Source organism: Mya arenaria, chromosome 5 (assembly GCF_026914265.1).
Source record: "Mya arenaria isolate MELC-2E11 chromosome 5, ASM2691426v1".
In the NCBI taxonomy this organism is placed as follows: Eukaryota; Metazoa; Mollusca; class Bivalvia; order Myida; family Myidae; genus Mya; species Mya arenaria.
This window is the reverse complement of record NC_069126.1, coordinates 5,402,299-5,419,754: the sequence shown is the minus strand read 5'-3', so window position 1 is coordinate 5,419,754 and position 17,456 is coordinate 5,402,299. Positions and strand designations below refer to the sequence as shown.

The following is a 17,456-nucleotide window of genomic DNA, read 5'->3' as shown; positions in this document are numbered from 1 at the left end:
GCTTGATTTGTACTCTCAAATTAATCTATTAAAATATTTTAAAAACGAAACAGACCTGTATTTTAGTAACCTTTTAAGCAAAGTCAGGTCCTATAAATTTTCATCAAGCTATGCCTTGTAAAAAGACATGATATCGTCAATAATTATCTAACATACACTAAAATTGAAAACTTAAAGGGTGAACAACTTTTCACAACACCAGGATTTAGTTTTTGGAATCACCAACTATAATGAAAACCATCGAAATATGGAAACAAAATACAGGGGTGGTATTTCATTAACACCTTTGAAAACTTAAAAATCAAAGAAAAAAAGTTAAAAATGTAGAACAGAAATAACGGACATAATTTCATTCAGAGAATCAAGTCACTGAAGCATGACAAGATCTGAGTAAAGAAGCATAATGAATACCACCCCAGTGTACACTAAGCCTGGAGTACCTGAGTACCCTGCTACTCACCAGTAGGTTTGTGAGTATCTGGTTCATGCGGTTGGCCATGTCCCGAAGTTTGTCCATGGGAATGGGCAATGTTAGGTCTTCTACAGACTCGATCCTCTCGCCAGCTGTAAACAATCACGTTACAGTTCTTCACAAGACACTCAATATGTATCTTATAACTGCACAATACCATGTTTTCTATTCATGTGGAATAAAAAAGGGGGACCATGTTTTATTTCTGAACAAGCAGTAATATCATTGACCATAAAAATCTGTATTCCTGGCTCATTTTCTTGCCAATGTTACTCTTCAAACATGATGTGCATCCCTAAAACCCTCAAAGTTAACTGACTTTTTATGGATTAACCTTTTGTTAATTACTTGAATATTAGGGAACCCAATTTTTTACCAGGAACCTCCGGATGGTAAACAGGAAGATTGTCAAACCTTAGGATGGAAATTTCATGGGGAAACCTGTTGCTTATCTTTCAAAATATCATCATCCTTTTCTAATAAAGATAAGCAGCTAAATGTCCATGCAGTTTCTATTGGTTGTCATTGTCACATCAAATCATGCTTTGTTTATGTCAACAGACATGATCGTTTAGTATTCACTTGTTAGTTCATGCAGTCAACAATTTCTGAAACGTTATACATATGGAATGTCAATATCAAAGCCACTTTCCTTCTTTCATTACCTTTGGGCATTAAAGTCATAACCTGTGATGTTTTACACATATATCTTCATTCCATCAATACATAATATAAATATTTTTGTGTTATTAGGAGCAGTAGACAGTGATTTAGGCCACATACATTCTGTGACGGCGAGTGGGGTAGGTGAGTCCTTCATGAGGTCAAAAATCTCCGTGGTCTGGTGCTGGCATGCCGCTATCAGGTCGTTGGGCTCCCCTTCTCCCTCCTCAACCACATCCTATAGGGGTGTACAGGAAAGGGTTTTAATAATGAAAAAATGCTGTTAACTGAGCAATGTAAGAAATTTGGTTGATCTAAAACTGAATGAATTTTTTTGTGAGCATGAAAGCAGTCAAATTTAGCACAAGCCTGCAAGCTGTGCACTGGTAAATCACTTTCCAGGCTGATTCAAATTCTGAGTTTTATTATTTCATACAGCAGAGCTTGTTGATTTGATTCCAAGCATTAGTGTACGAATGATCATCAAAGAGTATAATTTCTATGAAAAATGAAATTTTCAAATTTCAGAACAAGATCACTGGAAAAAAATGCAAGTGCTCTTCCCCTTTTCTCCGAAACTCAAGTGGCATCACTCAACAATAAGTTTAGGCAGAATGATAAAACTTGCTGCAAATAAGCATACTGTCATTGAATATGGGTGTACCAAGTTCCATTTAAACAACTCAAAAAACTGTTCAATATTATGGCCAACATACATCACCACCAAAACCTGCACACAGGATTTAAAAACTTTTTTTTTAAATTAGGCTAGTAAATCTAAGTGTGTCTTCAAATAATTAAAGGTAACACTGGAATCCTTCGGTAAACCTTACAAACTGTTCAAAACAATGCGTGTGACCCACCTGCACCTTGTTGGCTACTTCTGTTTGGGGAATGTTGAGGATTTCTGCTATCAGCCCCTGTCTCTCCTCCAGCACCATGGCCAGGTTCTCATCATTCTGTCGCAGCTTCTCTGTAACCATGGCAACCACTTACAGACACATGCAGGACAGCTACACAAGGGGGCACAGTCAGGATTCAATGAGTGCTTCATGTTACTATTTAGTTTTATAGACATGTTCCTGGCAAAAAGGCATTGTACCATAGTAACAAAATAATTCTGCTTAAAGAGAATTTAAAAAAAACCAAAAACAATCTCTCTACAAGTTTCTATAGCAAGAGTTGTAGACAACAATTGAGTTATCTCATTATTCAAAATCATTGCATCATCTACTGATTGCCTGGTAACCGGTTGCCTGGTAACCTAGCAGGGTGATGGTCATAACAACAGTAACAGTTCAAGAGACCCCATGCTTGTGCTCAATATTGCCCAACAATTTTATTTTCAGATTGCTAAGCAAGTTTGGGCAAGCTGCTTTTTACTGTTGTATTTTGTGGGGATTCTTCGGCCAAATTTTGAAGAATTAAAAAGTTGGTAATTTAAGGAAAGGGGGATTTGGGGAAAGAAGATGAAGCTGAACTGTAACAATGAAAAACAATTAGTTTGATTTCATTTCGTAGACTTTATACTAGAATTAGGCAATATTGGAAGTTTGGAAATGCGTCCAAATAACCGGGAAATAATAGAAAGCAAGAAGCAAAATGAAATAAATATTAAAAGCAAAATATAATGATCCTGATTACTGTTGAGATGAACACAAAATATAACTTGAACAGCTTGCCCTTGCAACATATAAGTAACATGGAATTTACAGTGAGCCATTATGATTAGTGACAGGTAGGGTGCAGTTTGGGGTTTACACATACAATGGACAGGGCTCAAAATACTCCAACATAAAAACAACCAAACCTCAACTCAAGCTAACATTTTACACACAAATCATGATGGTACAGAATGCCAGGCAGGTGTCTTTTTTAAACTGATGGCCTAATGTAAGACTGTCGTCACAATCTCAGTTTGTATACGAAAAGTCTGAACAGTGTAACATTAAGCAGACAATTCGGATAAAGGTAGAAATGTAACAGACAAATGAAGCAACCTTACAAAAGTGTTACCTGGCATAGTGTATTCATCATTTGAAAACTATTGTTTGCGAACAAGAGAGGGTGGGGGAAGAATGTCATGTTAGTATTTGGCACGAGCTAGAGGACTGCACTCATGCCGCTCTACTAGCTGCTTATCTTTTATCTATTCTCAGAATTGTGAATTGTATCTGTTTGTATTTTTCATCTGGATGTTCTTCATGATTTGGATTGAAGGTATCGTATGATATTAAGCCTTGATTGCCGACTTCACAAAAATAAACTAAAGTGGTATTTTTTCGGGGAAAATTCAGCAAGATTTTGTAGCAATGAAAAGAAGGTCTTTAAAGTGTGTGGTACATAAGTGACCATGTACCTTGGCATACGTTCCTTGAGTATAAAACCCCCAGAAAATCTTTACCCTACTCGTTATTTTTTGTCAAGTTATCAACTTAAGAGTACTTTTTCTATGCAAAAAAGTAACAAGAGCTTGACTTTTGAACTATTTTTGCAAACACTCAAAGTAATTATATCCGCAGTTGTTCAGAGACTTGTTTTCCTCAATAAGATTTGAACAATATAATGTTACACAAAAGTAACTTCTCTACTTCAGTTTTCAACAGGTGACTGAGGTGATAACCAAATCGCTCACAGCAAAACAGTTGTAACTGACAGTATTTCCATAGCAAGATACTACTGTGTTGCCATGAGACCCCTGAAATATTTGTGTACCGAGAGGTGTGATGACTTGAACAGCAGTGTTAATGTCGGGGGCGTTGAATGTGATGTCCTCAGGGTGGACGATGTTGTCCGCGTCAAGGTCCTGGATCTCACCCCTTTCCTCCTGGGCACTGCAATACACACATTCACAATTAAAGTTGTGTAATCATTTGTAGACAACTAATTATCAAAAGCCTTTATCTGCTTAGCTTGAACTCTTAATTGTGAAGAGAACTTTGAACAGATATAGATAAAGGCCTAGCCTTCTTTATGGGTGGAATGTATACATGCAGAAGTCCACAATGAGAATGTGTGTGGAATGTGTTCACAGTGCGACTTGCATGAACAACCGGTCATCAACATAATTCCTCCGATAAGCGTCTATTCTTTATGTATATTACAAAATTGACAGTCAAGGATCATTAACACTATTTTCTAAATTAGTTTTGAACACTACATTGCATTCTCATTTAAAACACTCAAACAAAAGCAATACATTATCAAAGCTTAGTTTCTATTCTTCATGCAATCCACTTAATTGTAATAAGACTCACACCTACATTTTATTACAATATTACAGAAAAAAGTACACAAGGGAGGTTACTCACACTTGGCTTTCTACAATAGTCTCTGTTGGAGTTGTCTGTTCCTGCACAGGGGCTTTATTCTTGTTGATCTCCGCACGCTTTTGGGCTTCTGATGCTTGAGTGATATACTTTGTCCATCTGTTTGTTAAGAAATATTCTGTTAGCTAGTTTTGAATGGCAAAGCCTAAACATTCTGCCATATTATATTAACAAGATACTTTTTTTTAACTTTAAAGATGCACAATACAGATGGTGCAAAATTATTGTCTTTATTTTTAATGCATTATTGTGTTAACCTCATTTGACTTTAATGATAACAACCAAAAAATCATAAATAAGCAATATTTTGGGCTTTTAACCATGAAATTTGTGGCCACTTAGCTTATTTTTATTTTTTTTATCAAGGCTAATATTTTTTTATCTGATCATTCAAGTCAATTTATTTTGCATCAAACTATATTGTACCCCTTAAAATGCTTGGGTAATATGTAGTTTATCCATCTGTTAGTGGAAATATGAACATGTTGCTTCCCTTACCACCCATAACAATCATAGGAACAGAGACATTTGGACAAAAACAATAACATACCAGGGTTGTTCAAAAGGTTTGTGGAATTTTAACATAATATGAACCGAGTTGTTGAAAATGATTGAAAGATATAATGAAGTTCAATGCAATCCACATTAATAATATAAGAATGGTGTATTTCATATCAAGCTTCATGATCATCTAGATTTCTGGAATCCATGATGATAAATGAGTGTAATAGACACAAGTTACTGTCTCAACATTGGCAAAATAAAGTAATTCTACAGTATAAAAGCACCATAATTTGACAGGTTGATTTGACGCTGTAATATGTGACACAAGCGTCTTGTCTTGGCATTAATGATCACATCCTACAAATTTGGAAACTTTGTCTAAAGCAGCAACTAGTAAAAATCTAGTTCCCAAAACTTTGTTTTTTTATGTGATTTGTGGCCAGCTTGGACCCTTGTTTCTAGCCACTTTGTTGGATAGCATATATCATGTTTACAAGTTTGGCCTAGAATGTGGAATGGGAGGGAAGGGGTTTTTCACTTCTTAAGGGGCTGGGTTGTGCTTGAATCAGACCGTCATGTGCTAAAGTTGAATAGCAAAATAGGCCATCCTTAAAAAATTGTTTGAAGTGTCCTGACAAACTCTTTGAAAATGCCCAGACTAAAATCTGTTTGACCACTGAAGTAATCACAAATGGTGGCATGAACAGGGTCACTAATTAACTTTGAATGGTTAAAAAGCTTCTTTTGGTGGTCCATGTGCGAAGAAGGTACGTAGAAGGTGAGAAGTACCATCCTCAGGTGAGATGTATGTTTGAGGGCTTTACTAATAATGTAACATTAATTGAAGCTTTCAGAAAGAAAACCCATATATATATAAAATTATTGACATAAGAATAAAAGGATAAACGCCATAAAAAGTTGCAAGTTGTTTTTCATTGTGAAAACTTACATTCTCTGCTCCTCCGCTGTGCCTGCCAACAGCTTGTAGATCTGTGGTCCTGCTTTAGAAGTGTTCACCACAAAGAATGCTTTTTTATCCGTAGCGTCATTCCTAGCTAACACATTGTTCAACCATAAGAGTGGGCTGTGTTTTTTAGCTTCAGTTCGACCCGCTACGAGCTGGGTATTTTGTAATTTTAACACTAGTCTGTCTTCCTGTTTTTGTAAGATCACCATGGCCTTTTCCAACAACACTAAATGCACTTCGATCTGTTTTCTGTTGTTTATATTCCATATTAAAGGTCCATCATGTACAAGGTTATGTGATCTAATATCCAACTCCTGAAAAATAAGGAAATATTATACATAAATTTCAGTTAAAATAGCTAGGTTCTAAATGCTCATGGTTCAACAATAACATTATTTTGCAGACAAAATCCAATGTTTTTGGAAGTTTTTTATTTTCTACTAGACAAACTTTCCTATAAAACATATATAATCAAATAACACTTTAGCTTACAGTTAGAAGCTTTTCAGGTAATTGTATTTTCAAAAGCAAAATATAGAAATACATATTGATTTTATTAAATGTATTTCCAATTTCAGTAGGTAAGTATATAGTACGTATTGACTATGTCTTAATAACAAAGGCAAACCTAAATCCAAAACAACTTATAACATATACACTTGTTACAACATTCACTAATTTAACACATCTACCTCACTCATATAACGTACCCTAAGTTCATCAGCCTCCGAAGAGTTATCGATGGACTTCTTGTCAATACGTCGATGAAGCTCCACCAGTCGCTGCCGATTCTCGCAGACTTTGACCTCCTGATTTACATGTGTGAGGATTCGCTTGCTGCACTTTAGCGATAACTCGAGGTTACGATACTCATCTGTGTTGGCTGTGGAAGAAGAAATATGTTCAAATTTTAAAAGCGATGCATGAAAACGCAATCACTCACGTCTTTTTATGCTTTTGCTTTATTTTTGCTTCATTTTTATTATCATGGAAAATATGATGAATTTTTAAAGTAGTTATTTGCAAATAATCATTTACATGTTATTTTGAGCTTTAAATAACTGTTTTTAAACAAAAACATGAAGTTTTTAAACAAAAACATGAAGCACCTTTCTTCGGTAAAAACATCATATTTACAGAAGGTTGTAGGTATCCTTACGTGAAGTATATTTCATGAGGTTCTCGATGAGGAGTGGGTATTTAGTGAGACGCATAAACTGTTTGGGAATGATGTCTCTCAGGGCCAGTCGCTGACACAGAGGGTTGTTCTCAGCATCCTGTGATACAAGGGGAACCAAACAAGTTAACAACACACAGTTTCAAGAGTAGAGCTTTCTTTGTGATAATGAACTAATTCATTTTTTGATTATTGAAAGTAGTATATAAATGATGAACAGAAGACAGACTAAAAAGATACAGTGCTTTGAAATGATTCCTTACTCAAGCAACTGCTTAATGACTGTACCCTGGCTCTAATTTCTCGAAACTCCTTAAGTCCCTTATAACAGGATTAAGCTAAGCTCACTATTTTTGTTTTTCAATAATTTGCGTATTATTTACTTCTTTAAGAGTTTTTATACTTTAAATAGAACTAATCTTTATGATAATCACAATAAACCATTTTTCATACATCAAATTTCAGTTTTGATATGTATGTTGGCTAATTGAGAAAGCTACTTACCGGTAAGCCTATTAAGAAGTTTCAAGAAATTGGAGCCTAATGTCTAAATAATCAACACTTGATCAAAGCAAGACAAAAGGAATAGTTGCACGTACATAATGGCAAAACCACAATTTTTTTTTAGACAAGATAAACTCATTCAAACTCACGGCTAGTAGTTGAGCTGTTTTGGTTTCCTTGCGGAGGCGTAGCTTGAGTTGTTCAAGCATGTGTGACTGGTTACGACAGAACACCGCACACCCGTGCTTGAAGTTCTCACCCTCATGATTATCAAACTATAAAAAAACACATATATCAAAGCATTGACTTTACCTAGATTTCTCATTCATACAAACACCAGTGTACAGCGGTCACATGACCCAGCTCATACTGGGGGTCTGTTTGAGTAGGAGTAGGAGGGTTTCCTGCCCAAAGCAGTGTGAAGAAGCCAAGGCTCCTTTTGACATTGTTTCCAAAGCTATTCATATCCATTTCATGGAACTTCCTTGTGTTTTTGATGCAAGGGTCTCAGCAAAAATGTAAATAGATTGAACTCAAAAGATCTCAATCCCAATTTTAAGATTAATCCTGACCTTAAGAACCCCTGTACAAAACAACAGAATCAGGCAAAACACAAAATAGTGGCACCATTTTGAACTCTACCGTTCCATAGCTGCTTTCCAGTTATCTTCATCTAAGCAATAGGCATATACTGGTTCATGCTAAGCGCTAAACAAGAGCAAGTGGTGGCAAAGCTTATCTGTTATCTTTTAGGCCAAATGAGGGACTTAAATTGGCAACTATTAAATCCAAAGTTAAGGGTCTTACGAAACAAGTGCATATTGTCAATGGCAATGTGAATACTAAGTTCAATGTAAATAGCTTGAAAGGTCTTTCAGCTATATCCAAGGCTAGATAACTTGCAAGACTATGTCACCAAGGCCATCAGTGATCCATTTACAAACAGAATATTTCCTCATTACTTGGATTCAAACTTACTGAATAGTACATGTAGGTCATGACAGTAAGATGTAAAATGTAGAAGATTTCATTACTGTGAAATCATTAATGTTCGTGGGGCATTAATGTTCGTGGTTTTCGTGGGTAGGGTGATCCACAAATTTAAGATCCCACGAAATATAGACCCTTTATTCACTTTTTCAACTGCCATGTTATGTTCATACTAGTTTATTCGTTACAGAGGCCGCAGTATACAACGTTTATACCTGCCTCACTGTATATTTTACTATTATTGCTTTATTAATATATTATATCAGCCTTTAACAAATAATAAACCAAATCAATTAAATGTGTTTTTATGAACCAAATGACAGAAGCACATGTTTAAACGTGTGCTGTTAATGAAAATCTTCAGGTTTACAAGATGTGCCTGATGAGTGTAGGTACTCGATTTTTTTAATTTAATGAAATTATTAATCGATTACATTGGAGGTTACTGAGCACCCAACGTGACAAAGTACAAAACAACACGTTCAATTTATTTATTAAACAAAAATGTGTGAATAAATATTGAAATGATCTTGTTAACTCAAATATACGCAAATTTTCGGTGTTTTCACAGTTTGCAAATTTCTTGATTGGTATTCAATGGCATCCCCTATCTGTAATTATGATCAGGGTACATTTCTTTTATGACCTTAATTCTCAATTAAATCGATAATTGACATGGGTATATGCACTAATTGGCATCTCGTACCACTTTAGCGAGTGTCATAAACCGCGTGACGTAGGAAACGGAAATCACGGGCCAGCACGTGGAGATTATGCAGACGATCTAGGACGATCGCATATTCGATTTTTTTTTTCAAAAATAAAAAAACAAGAATTCAAGTACCCACGCAATCGTATTTTTTCGGCAAACCACGAAATTTCATGCCAACAAATATAAATGATTTCACAGTATATTATTTATTCTTTCTTTATAAGAATTTATATAACTAGCAGTTCTAAGCAAACTACCGGTAGTTACAAATACAGCTTAACTTTTAATGTGGATGAGAAAATCTCAAGGGTCATTCAAGTGGCTGCAAGTCAAAATTACCCTTTGTAAAAGGAGATCTCCTACTGCTGTGACTACAGACTTTTCCTTGCGCCGTTCCTTCATAGATTTGTTAAGGGCACCTGTATTAAATATAAGCGAAACAGTTAAAGGTGGTACAGGGACACTAAATTGGTATTAAGTTCTGGAAGTAATAGTTATTATTCAGCATTTAATATTTATGGGGATTTCCAGTATAACAAACCAAATCTTATCATTTTTTTTTAATTTAATAGATTTTAATATTGCACCTGATGAATGCATAATTTTAACATTATACAACAGCTGTATTTCTAGTACTACTAATATCATGAAACCTGATTTGAGATTTTTTAGCAAGTTACATTAAACACACAGAAATATTTCATGATTTATTTGAACCACATGGTACAACCTGCTTTAAGGGGAAAAAAACAACAGAATATACAAGTTCGGAATAAAGTGTAATGTATGTATTCAACCAACCAAACTCGGGTATGAAACTGCAGGTACTCACCATGAAGTTGAATCATGGTTTCCAAGTTAGGAAAGAGACTCTTAGTGAATTCTAGACTAATGGATTGCTCATGTTTCATAGGCTGATAGAACAGCTTGTCCAAAATCTTCAGATTACGAACATGGCACTTCTCCGTGTAAAACAGCTCTGAAATAAGTTGAAGAATGGTTTTGAATAGCATCAAATTTTTCAATTAGGCCTAAAAAAATATGTCTGTTTCGGGTAACCCGACCCTAACTATAAAAATGCGCCAACCCTAACTATTTTTTTTCCGTTTCTCAGCAAAAAAAATATTCGTCAGCGAATAGAGTTATGAAGGGCGGATAAATGCAGATTTTAATCAGAATAATTGTTTATATGATAAAAAAAAGTCAGACAATGACAGTAATGTAGGAAAGACTGCCATGTGCAAGAAAACACTATGAACTTACGACAGATTTTGAAAAAAAAAAAAATCCCTACCTACCCTACCTAGAAATTTTGGGAAGGACCCTAAACAAACAATTATTTTTTTTAGGCCTTAGAAGTAGCTTTAGGTCACATTTATACAATCGCCTGACTAAAAGTAAAGATTCTTGTATCTTGTAATAGTGATGATATCCCCAGTAAGATAAAAGCTCCATACAATCTAATACATACAGTTGAACACCGTTAATCCGAAATCGTAGGGACCCAACAGGTTATTTCGGAATAGCGATGTGTTGGATAAATAATTTTCAAAAAATGACAGCATTCCCGAATTATAGATGACGTGAAATACTAAGTCGTGAAGATTGCAATGTCGGTTACACGCTACCAATCCAGTAGCATTCGGTTTGAGAGGTCTTTCATATATAGAAATATTTGTTTATTTTTTCGGAACACGTATTGTTCAGTAGCGGGTCTAGTGAGCAATGCGGCAATCAAATCTGATGAGAGAGACATTTTCGAATGATATTCAGGTAATATCATGTAAGCTTATTTATACTCGCACATGGGCCTTGCCCATTCAGAGAGTGTTATTGTTAGTCATTCAGGTTCTTTTAACCAGTGTATACACACTACATCACCCAAATGAATCGCTCATTTTCTGACATCAATGTTTGTAACATATGCGTGCCCAATGTCATTCTTTAACAAGCGCTAATTGTGCTCCATTGTCACCTCAAGCCGATGCCCAAGTGCATTCGAAGTAAGGTGTGGAAAACCTTGACATGATCCAGTTTGAAATAAAAAATGATAAATAAATGTAAAATACCCAATCAGGACTATAATTTAATAATAACGATTATTTCGGACTATCCATTTCAGATAAACAGTGTTCAGAATAGCGGTGTTCATCTGTATTTAATACGGTTGTTTGAAGTAACCTATCCCCAGACTGGCCTTTATAATATACATTGTAGATGAACATGTATGAATATTACCAAGGCTGGGGCTTTATTCAATTACCAACCTCGCTTAAACTTGTATTTAAGAGCAGAATCTGAGTGCTTTCATTGGACAGTAAAACTAACTTGCCAATAAACTGAACGGAACAACTGTGGGGTGGCCATCATTTAATATAATTCTTCCTTTTGCTCTTCACTTTTCCAGGCTTCAAACTCAAGCCAACAAAACACCACAAAAACATCAAAACTTGTCATTAAAACTATTAAATCTTGTACAATCCCCCATCCTATTTCCAGACTTACCATTGATGACATCCTGGCGTTTCTTCTCCTTTGGTTTCAGTTTGCGTACTGTGTCCTCACCGAGCACTTGTTTCAGGGAGGGTAACTCTGCCTCCACCTCAAAGTCGGAGTCTTCCTGTATCTGAGCCGTCAATGTGTCCATTGAGTTACTCGGGCTCTCTTGAGACCTAGGCGGGAAACATAAATGCATCTTATTGAATTACCTTATTTGTGAAATTTATGGAATTTGAAAATATAAAATTTTCAAAAATATGTAACTCTCAAATAAAATGTAAGCATTATTATAGCAATTTGGACATAGGAGAATTCTAATACAGTTGTTTATGTTTATGTTCGAAATTCTTTTTCTTTTTTAAACCTTTTTAGAACTTTCCAAGTGTTTCAAGTACTGAAGACAATGTCATGTAAGTAAGCATGGTTATATCATTTTGATAGTAACAAGTCTTTTGTATTACAGTGTAAGCCATGGTTGTTGAGCTGGTATCTCTTTTTTCATTTACATGTGTGCTTGTGTACACAAAACTAAAGCTATCACAGCCATGAAGAATACCCCAACAAGCTACCTGGACACCGAAATGTCTGTACTCTCACAGATAGTCAGTTTTGACACTTTTTTAAAAAGTTTTCTCAGAGTCGGATTTGGGCATCAATGCCTTCAATTCATTCATATTAGATAGTTCACAATAGAACAATTTTCATAAAGCGTTAGTAATGCTTTCAGCCATAAAACATCAATTTTCGAACTTAAATATGATAAATTGCAATCTGATCTTTTGACAGCAGTCTTATTTCACTGGTTTCCAGACATTTACGCAAAAATTGGCTCATTCAAAAAAATGTCAAAACAATCAATCTGTGAGAGTGCAGGTTTAACATGTGAAAAGTGAAAGATATGGCAGGTGCTCATGACCATGCTAACCAGCATTTCTATGAAATTTCATAATTAAAGGAGCAACTTTTTTTCAGCTATATGTGACACAATATTTTGTAATGGGACACGAAACTTGACATACTAAACTATATAGCCCCCACATAAATCTGTCTGCTGGCTTTATTAAATGTTACTTGAGTGCTTGCGTACATGAAAATATACTTTTGTGCTTGTTATAATTACTTGTGTAATCACAAATTTTACATGTGTGATAGTTTTTAAACAAATGTTATTAGAGTGCTTAGTTACATAGCAAACTTTGTCTGTTCTATACTTTTTTGTTGTGTTTTTGTGTATCTATTGATGTTTTTTGTGTGCTAACAATGCCTAACATAGCATATTTTATTTTGGTATTAGTGTAAAAACAAATTTTACTAGTGCTTGTATACATAACAAGTGCTACTTGTGTATAAGTATACAAACAAATTTTATGTGTGTGCTTGTGTACATAACAAATGCCACTTGTGTGCTTGTGTACATAACAAATGCTACTTGTGTGCTTTAACACTTTGCTCAACCTTTGCACTATTGTGTTCACATTTTCTATACCTGGTGCACTTTACCTTTATATCATTGTGCTCTAACAAACCTGAGTGAGTGACTGAACGATCCTGATGACCGAACAGGCACAGGGGCATCTTCAATATTCGAATCTCCCGTGTATGAGCGGCGCCAAAGCTTTTGAGCCTAGACATCACCAATGATAACATGATAGTTATATAAACCATGAAAGAAAATAGCCAACACATACTTGATGCTGGTCGTTGATGAACCCGGCGTGATGGTACGAAGTGTGTTTTCATCCATCTTCAGATCGCTGAGCGAGCGCTTTTGCACCTTACCCCGCTGAAACCGTGTATAAAGCATGGTTTGTGTTACGGGTTAATAGGCTTGTAGCATACAAGGCAGTTATTTAAGGTGCATTTTTAAGGGATGTGAAGTCTTCTTGTTGGAAGAAGAATGCCCTAAAAACATTAGTTATAGACAAACATATTGATGATAATACATAATATTAGAATCAAAATGGTTGTTAGATTTCTTTAGCGATACCTTCTTTATAGATTATATGAGTGTCATTATAAATCAATTCACATCCCTTACAATTCCAAACCTTTATCATAAATTGTGGAAAACACCGAGTGATAAACACTTTTCACCTTTTACCAACAAAAAACGCTAAGCGTTACAATACTTTTTCATGATATATGAATGAACAAGAAAACGCCAATGTTTGAATGTTGTTGATGTTGTTTCTTTCTGTCAAATTGGAGGCATAGCGCAACTATTCTGATAGCCTTGCTGTACACATGAGCTTGTATTTAGCAATCTTCGTAACAGGTTGAATTTGAATATCTTCAACGGTTTAAGAGTTATGGCCAGGTTTATACAACTACCTGACGAAGACGTGGACAACAACATCAAGGCTCTGACAATACCTCAAACAAATTTCTTTCAAATAATTGATGAGCTAAAATTGTCAGATGAATACAAACTTTTAAAATCAGAGTTTTCTTTACTACAATATATATTTATTTATCTTCTGTTTTTAAACAAAATGGCAGATGCACACATATTTATATAATTACTACTCGATTTTTTCCAAAGGGTAACCTATTATTATTTTGATTTCGGAATTTTAAGCTGTAGAACAAATTACGAACCATTTACTTATATACTATCAACACTGTTTAGTCAGACTTTTGGATAAATGATCATTTTTAACATTTAATAATTAAGTGAACTAACATCAAAAATGATGTCCAAATATACATGAAATTATTGCTATATGTATATAAAATATAAAAAAGAAAACAATTTAATTTATATAATCTTTAGTCAGATATAAATATGACTGAAAATAAGGATAAAACCTGACATTTCATATTTCTTACATTAGTTGTACTGTAAATATGGCCCTTGAAAATCTAAGGCTTAGGTGACCCTAAGCAATTTGTTGAGTAGTATTCGTGTATTTCACAACAATTCTTCCAAAACAGGACATAAAACATTGTGATTAATTTTCATTTACCAATGATGAATGATAGCGCTGAAAGTGTTGAAAGGCTGTGAATGCAATAAGGCCTAAAAAGTATTATTTTGTTTCTGGTTTCATGCCACCAAGGCAATAAAAATGTTTAGAGTCGGGCCAAAAAATAGGGTAATTCAGGAAACCGGAAACAAAAGAATTTACGCTTAGTTTTACTCCTAAGCGTTATTTAAATTTTTCCCGATTTTATTCAAAGGCAATAAAAATCAAATCCAAAAAACCTTTCCAGTGGCCTTTAACTGTTACCGATAAGTGCTTGTCATTCAAATTGATGAACTTTTAATACAATTACGTAGTTTCATAACAGCTACTGAAAAACCTATATATACCAGGATGTAGGAACATCACTTTCATCTCTCAAGTGTATTGCTATTGTAAAGTTAATTAAATGAAACCTGATATTGGCGGAGGACGTTATGAATATTTGTAGTAGATAAAATAAGCAGGGTCTTTTAGTCAACTCATTTCCATTTTCTGCATGATAATCTATAATTATCTATTCCCCTCGGATCAATTTTAGATTCTTCAGCTTGTTTTCAAATTCACATTTAGGTTGCAATCTTATGAACATATTTAAATATAGTGGTCTTTCAATTCATACTTTAAACGCATTTATAACACCATTCATCCCATATTGAAACCCAGCGCAATAATTCTTTTAACATGTGACGTCAAAAAGTAGGTCTGACGAACCCTGATTTTGATTTGCGATACTAAGGTCTGTAGGCCCTACAGCCTAAAAACACAGGTTTCTTACAAAAATTGATCATATATGAATAAAATCTTATTCCTTGCTAAAATAAATCAATCCAGGTTAATGATAGCACTTATTCCATGACATTTCTTGTTTCGAGTGTAATACAACCATAACCTGTTTTATTATATAACAATATTGTAATAAATCATCATTTCTACTAAATGAGCATGAAACTTTTTATCGGGGGAAAAAAAAAAAAAAAATATCTTAAATTTTTCACAAATAAATGTGTCATGTGATAAAAACAAATCTTACATTCATTGTCGTTTAATACAAAACTTTGTGAAACAAAGTTATAAAGCTAGCCAAAGTATCGCATAATAACTTTTCCACAATGCGTTTTCATTTTGTGTATCAAATGGCAATCTATGTGTGTTAAGAAGTAGTACAATACTTTATGCCACCAAAAACCAATATGTTGTGCACAAATTCAAGCAATATTCTGTGCATTAGGAGCTTATAAGTTTTAAACGCTTTGCAAAACAACAAACACATATATGTCAAGGTCAGAAATATTCATAACAATAAAAACCAATATATATAATATTTTAAAATACCTTGAAAAAATAGTCAAAACGTTTTCATAAATCTGATGTCTGATGTAATATCTCACAGCATTCACTGACAGATTAGAACCTAAAAGTTATAAATATTGTGATATATTTTTCAAAGGAACGCTAGTATTGACTTAACATAGATACAAATGAACCTACCAAGTCATCCCGGCCCTTCATGCTCTCAGACCTCTGGACATCGGAGTTTTTCCTGGAAAAATAAAAGACACATTGTCAGAAAAGTAGGAACAGAAACCGAGTCAAGATAAAGTTACTGGTTACAATTCCTCAGAAGTTACTAAGGATCACAAACTTAAGTAGCTGATTAAGATTGAGATTGTTTCCTTTTGGGGTCCAAAAAGTCTTTAAAATAAAAACATAACAAAAATGATACCTAAACAAAAATTGTGAGCTTAGCTTAATACTGTCATAAGGGACTTAAGATATCTCCAGAAATTGGGGCATAGGCCCCAATTCAATAAAGGATTTTATTTGTGACATCAAAAATGGTAAATCTGTTGTAACATCACAGTTGGTAAAAAGTTAATTGTTTTTTAATCCACAGTTTTTTCATATATATTTATACATATAATGAATACATGATGCTAAAATGATTTCACTTGACGACTAAGATGTTTATTGAAGCAGGCCCCTAGTTCACAAACAGCAGTATTGCTTCTGCTTACAAGTAAATAGCAGGAATACAGAATGAATCAGTTTAATTTCCTATGTTGTACTTAAACACAGTCATAGGATTGTTCATTTAGATGCAAAAGCCTTCAAGGATGCATGAATAAACTAGAAATGTGTCCATAGGACACGGATGCCCCCACTTCGATTTTTTGTCACAGAAAATAAGCCATAATGATTATTCAGGATAATCTGAGGGCCCTAACTCCTAAATGATTAAAGCGATTTCCATGGCTATCGAACTTGATCAAGATATTATGGTCACAAACATGTGTTAAAAGTTTGGTGAGGATTGGACAAACAGTTTTCAAGAATTAGATCGGAAACAATCTTCGGGACGTATTTTTCAAGTCTTTTTTTGCAAATAAAGAGCCGTAACTCCTAAATGACAAAAGCGATTTCCATGGCTATCGAACTTGATCAAGATATTATGGTCACAATCATGTATGTAAAGTTTGGTGAGGATTGGACACATACTTTTCAAGAATTAGATTGGAAACATATATTTTTGAAGTATTTTTGGCAAAAAAGGGCCGTAACTCCTAAATGACTAAAGCGATTTCCATGACTATCGAACTTGATCAAGATATTATGGTCACAAACATGTGTTTAAAGTTTGGTGAGGATTGGACAAACGGTTTTCAAGAATTAGAT

At 34.5% G+C, this 17,456-nt stretch overlaps 1 protein-coding gene across 28 annotated transcripts in view; it reads right to left on the bottom strand.

Annotated features, from left to right (window-relative positions):
• The window catches only part of LOC128234667 (rho guanine nucleotide exchange factor 12-like), a 103,586-nt gene that overhangs the window by 8,898 nt on the left and 77,232 nt on the right, over window positions 1-17,456 (bottom strand). For 20 of the 28 annotated variants that reach the window (XM_052949055.1, XM_052949060.1, XM_052949048.1 and 17 more), the window contains 14 exons: window positions 16,272-16,323; window positions 13,344-13,441; window positions 11,824-11,990; window positions 10,151-10,297; window positions 9,658-9,737; window positions 7,766-7,891; window positions 7,095-7,212; window positions 6,646-6,818; window positions 5,918-6,249; window positions 4,447-4,563; window positions 3,851-3,969; window positions 1,999-2,108; window positions 1,256-1,373; window positions 461-564 (listed from right to left, as the gene is read on the bottom strand). In XM_052949055.1, the coding sequence (XP_052805015.1) occupies window positions 461-564; window positions 1,256-1,373; window positions 1,999-2,108; window positions 3,851-3,969; window positions 4,447-4,563; window positions 5,918-6,249; window positions 6,646-6,818; window positions 7,095-7,212; window positions 7,766-7,891; window positions 9,658-9,737; window positions 10,151-10,297; window positions 11,824-11,990; window positions 13,344-13,441; window positions 16,272-16,323 (1,861 nt within the window). Of the gene's footprint in view, window positions 1-460; window positions 565-1,255; window positions 1,374-1,998; window positions 2,109-3,850; window positions 3,970-4,446; window positions 4,564-5,917; window positions 6,250-6,645; window positions 6,819-7,094; window positions 7,213-7,765; window positions 7,892-9,657; window positions 9,738-10,150; window positions 10,298-11,823; window positions 11,991-13,343; window positions 13,442-13,505; window positions 13,601-16,271; window positions 16,324-17,456 lie in introns of all 28 variants that reach the window. The other 8 variants (XM_052949042.1, XM_052949044.1, XM_052949052.1 and 5 more) reach the window with 2 other exon arrangements.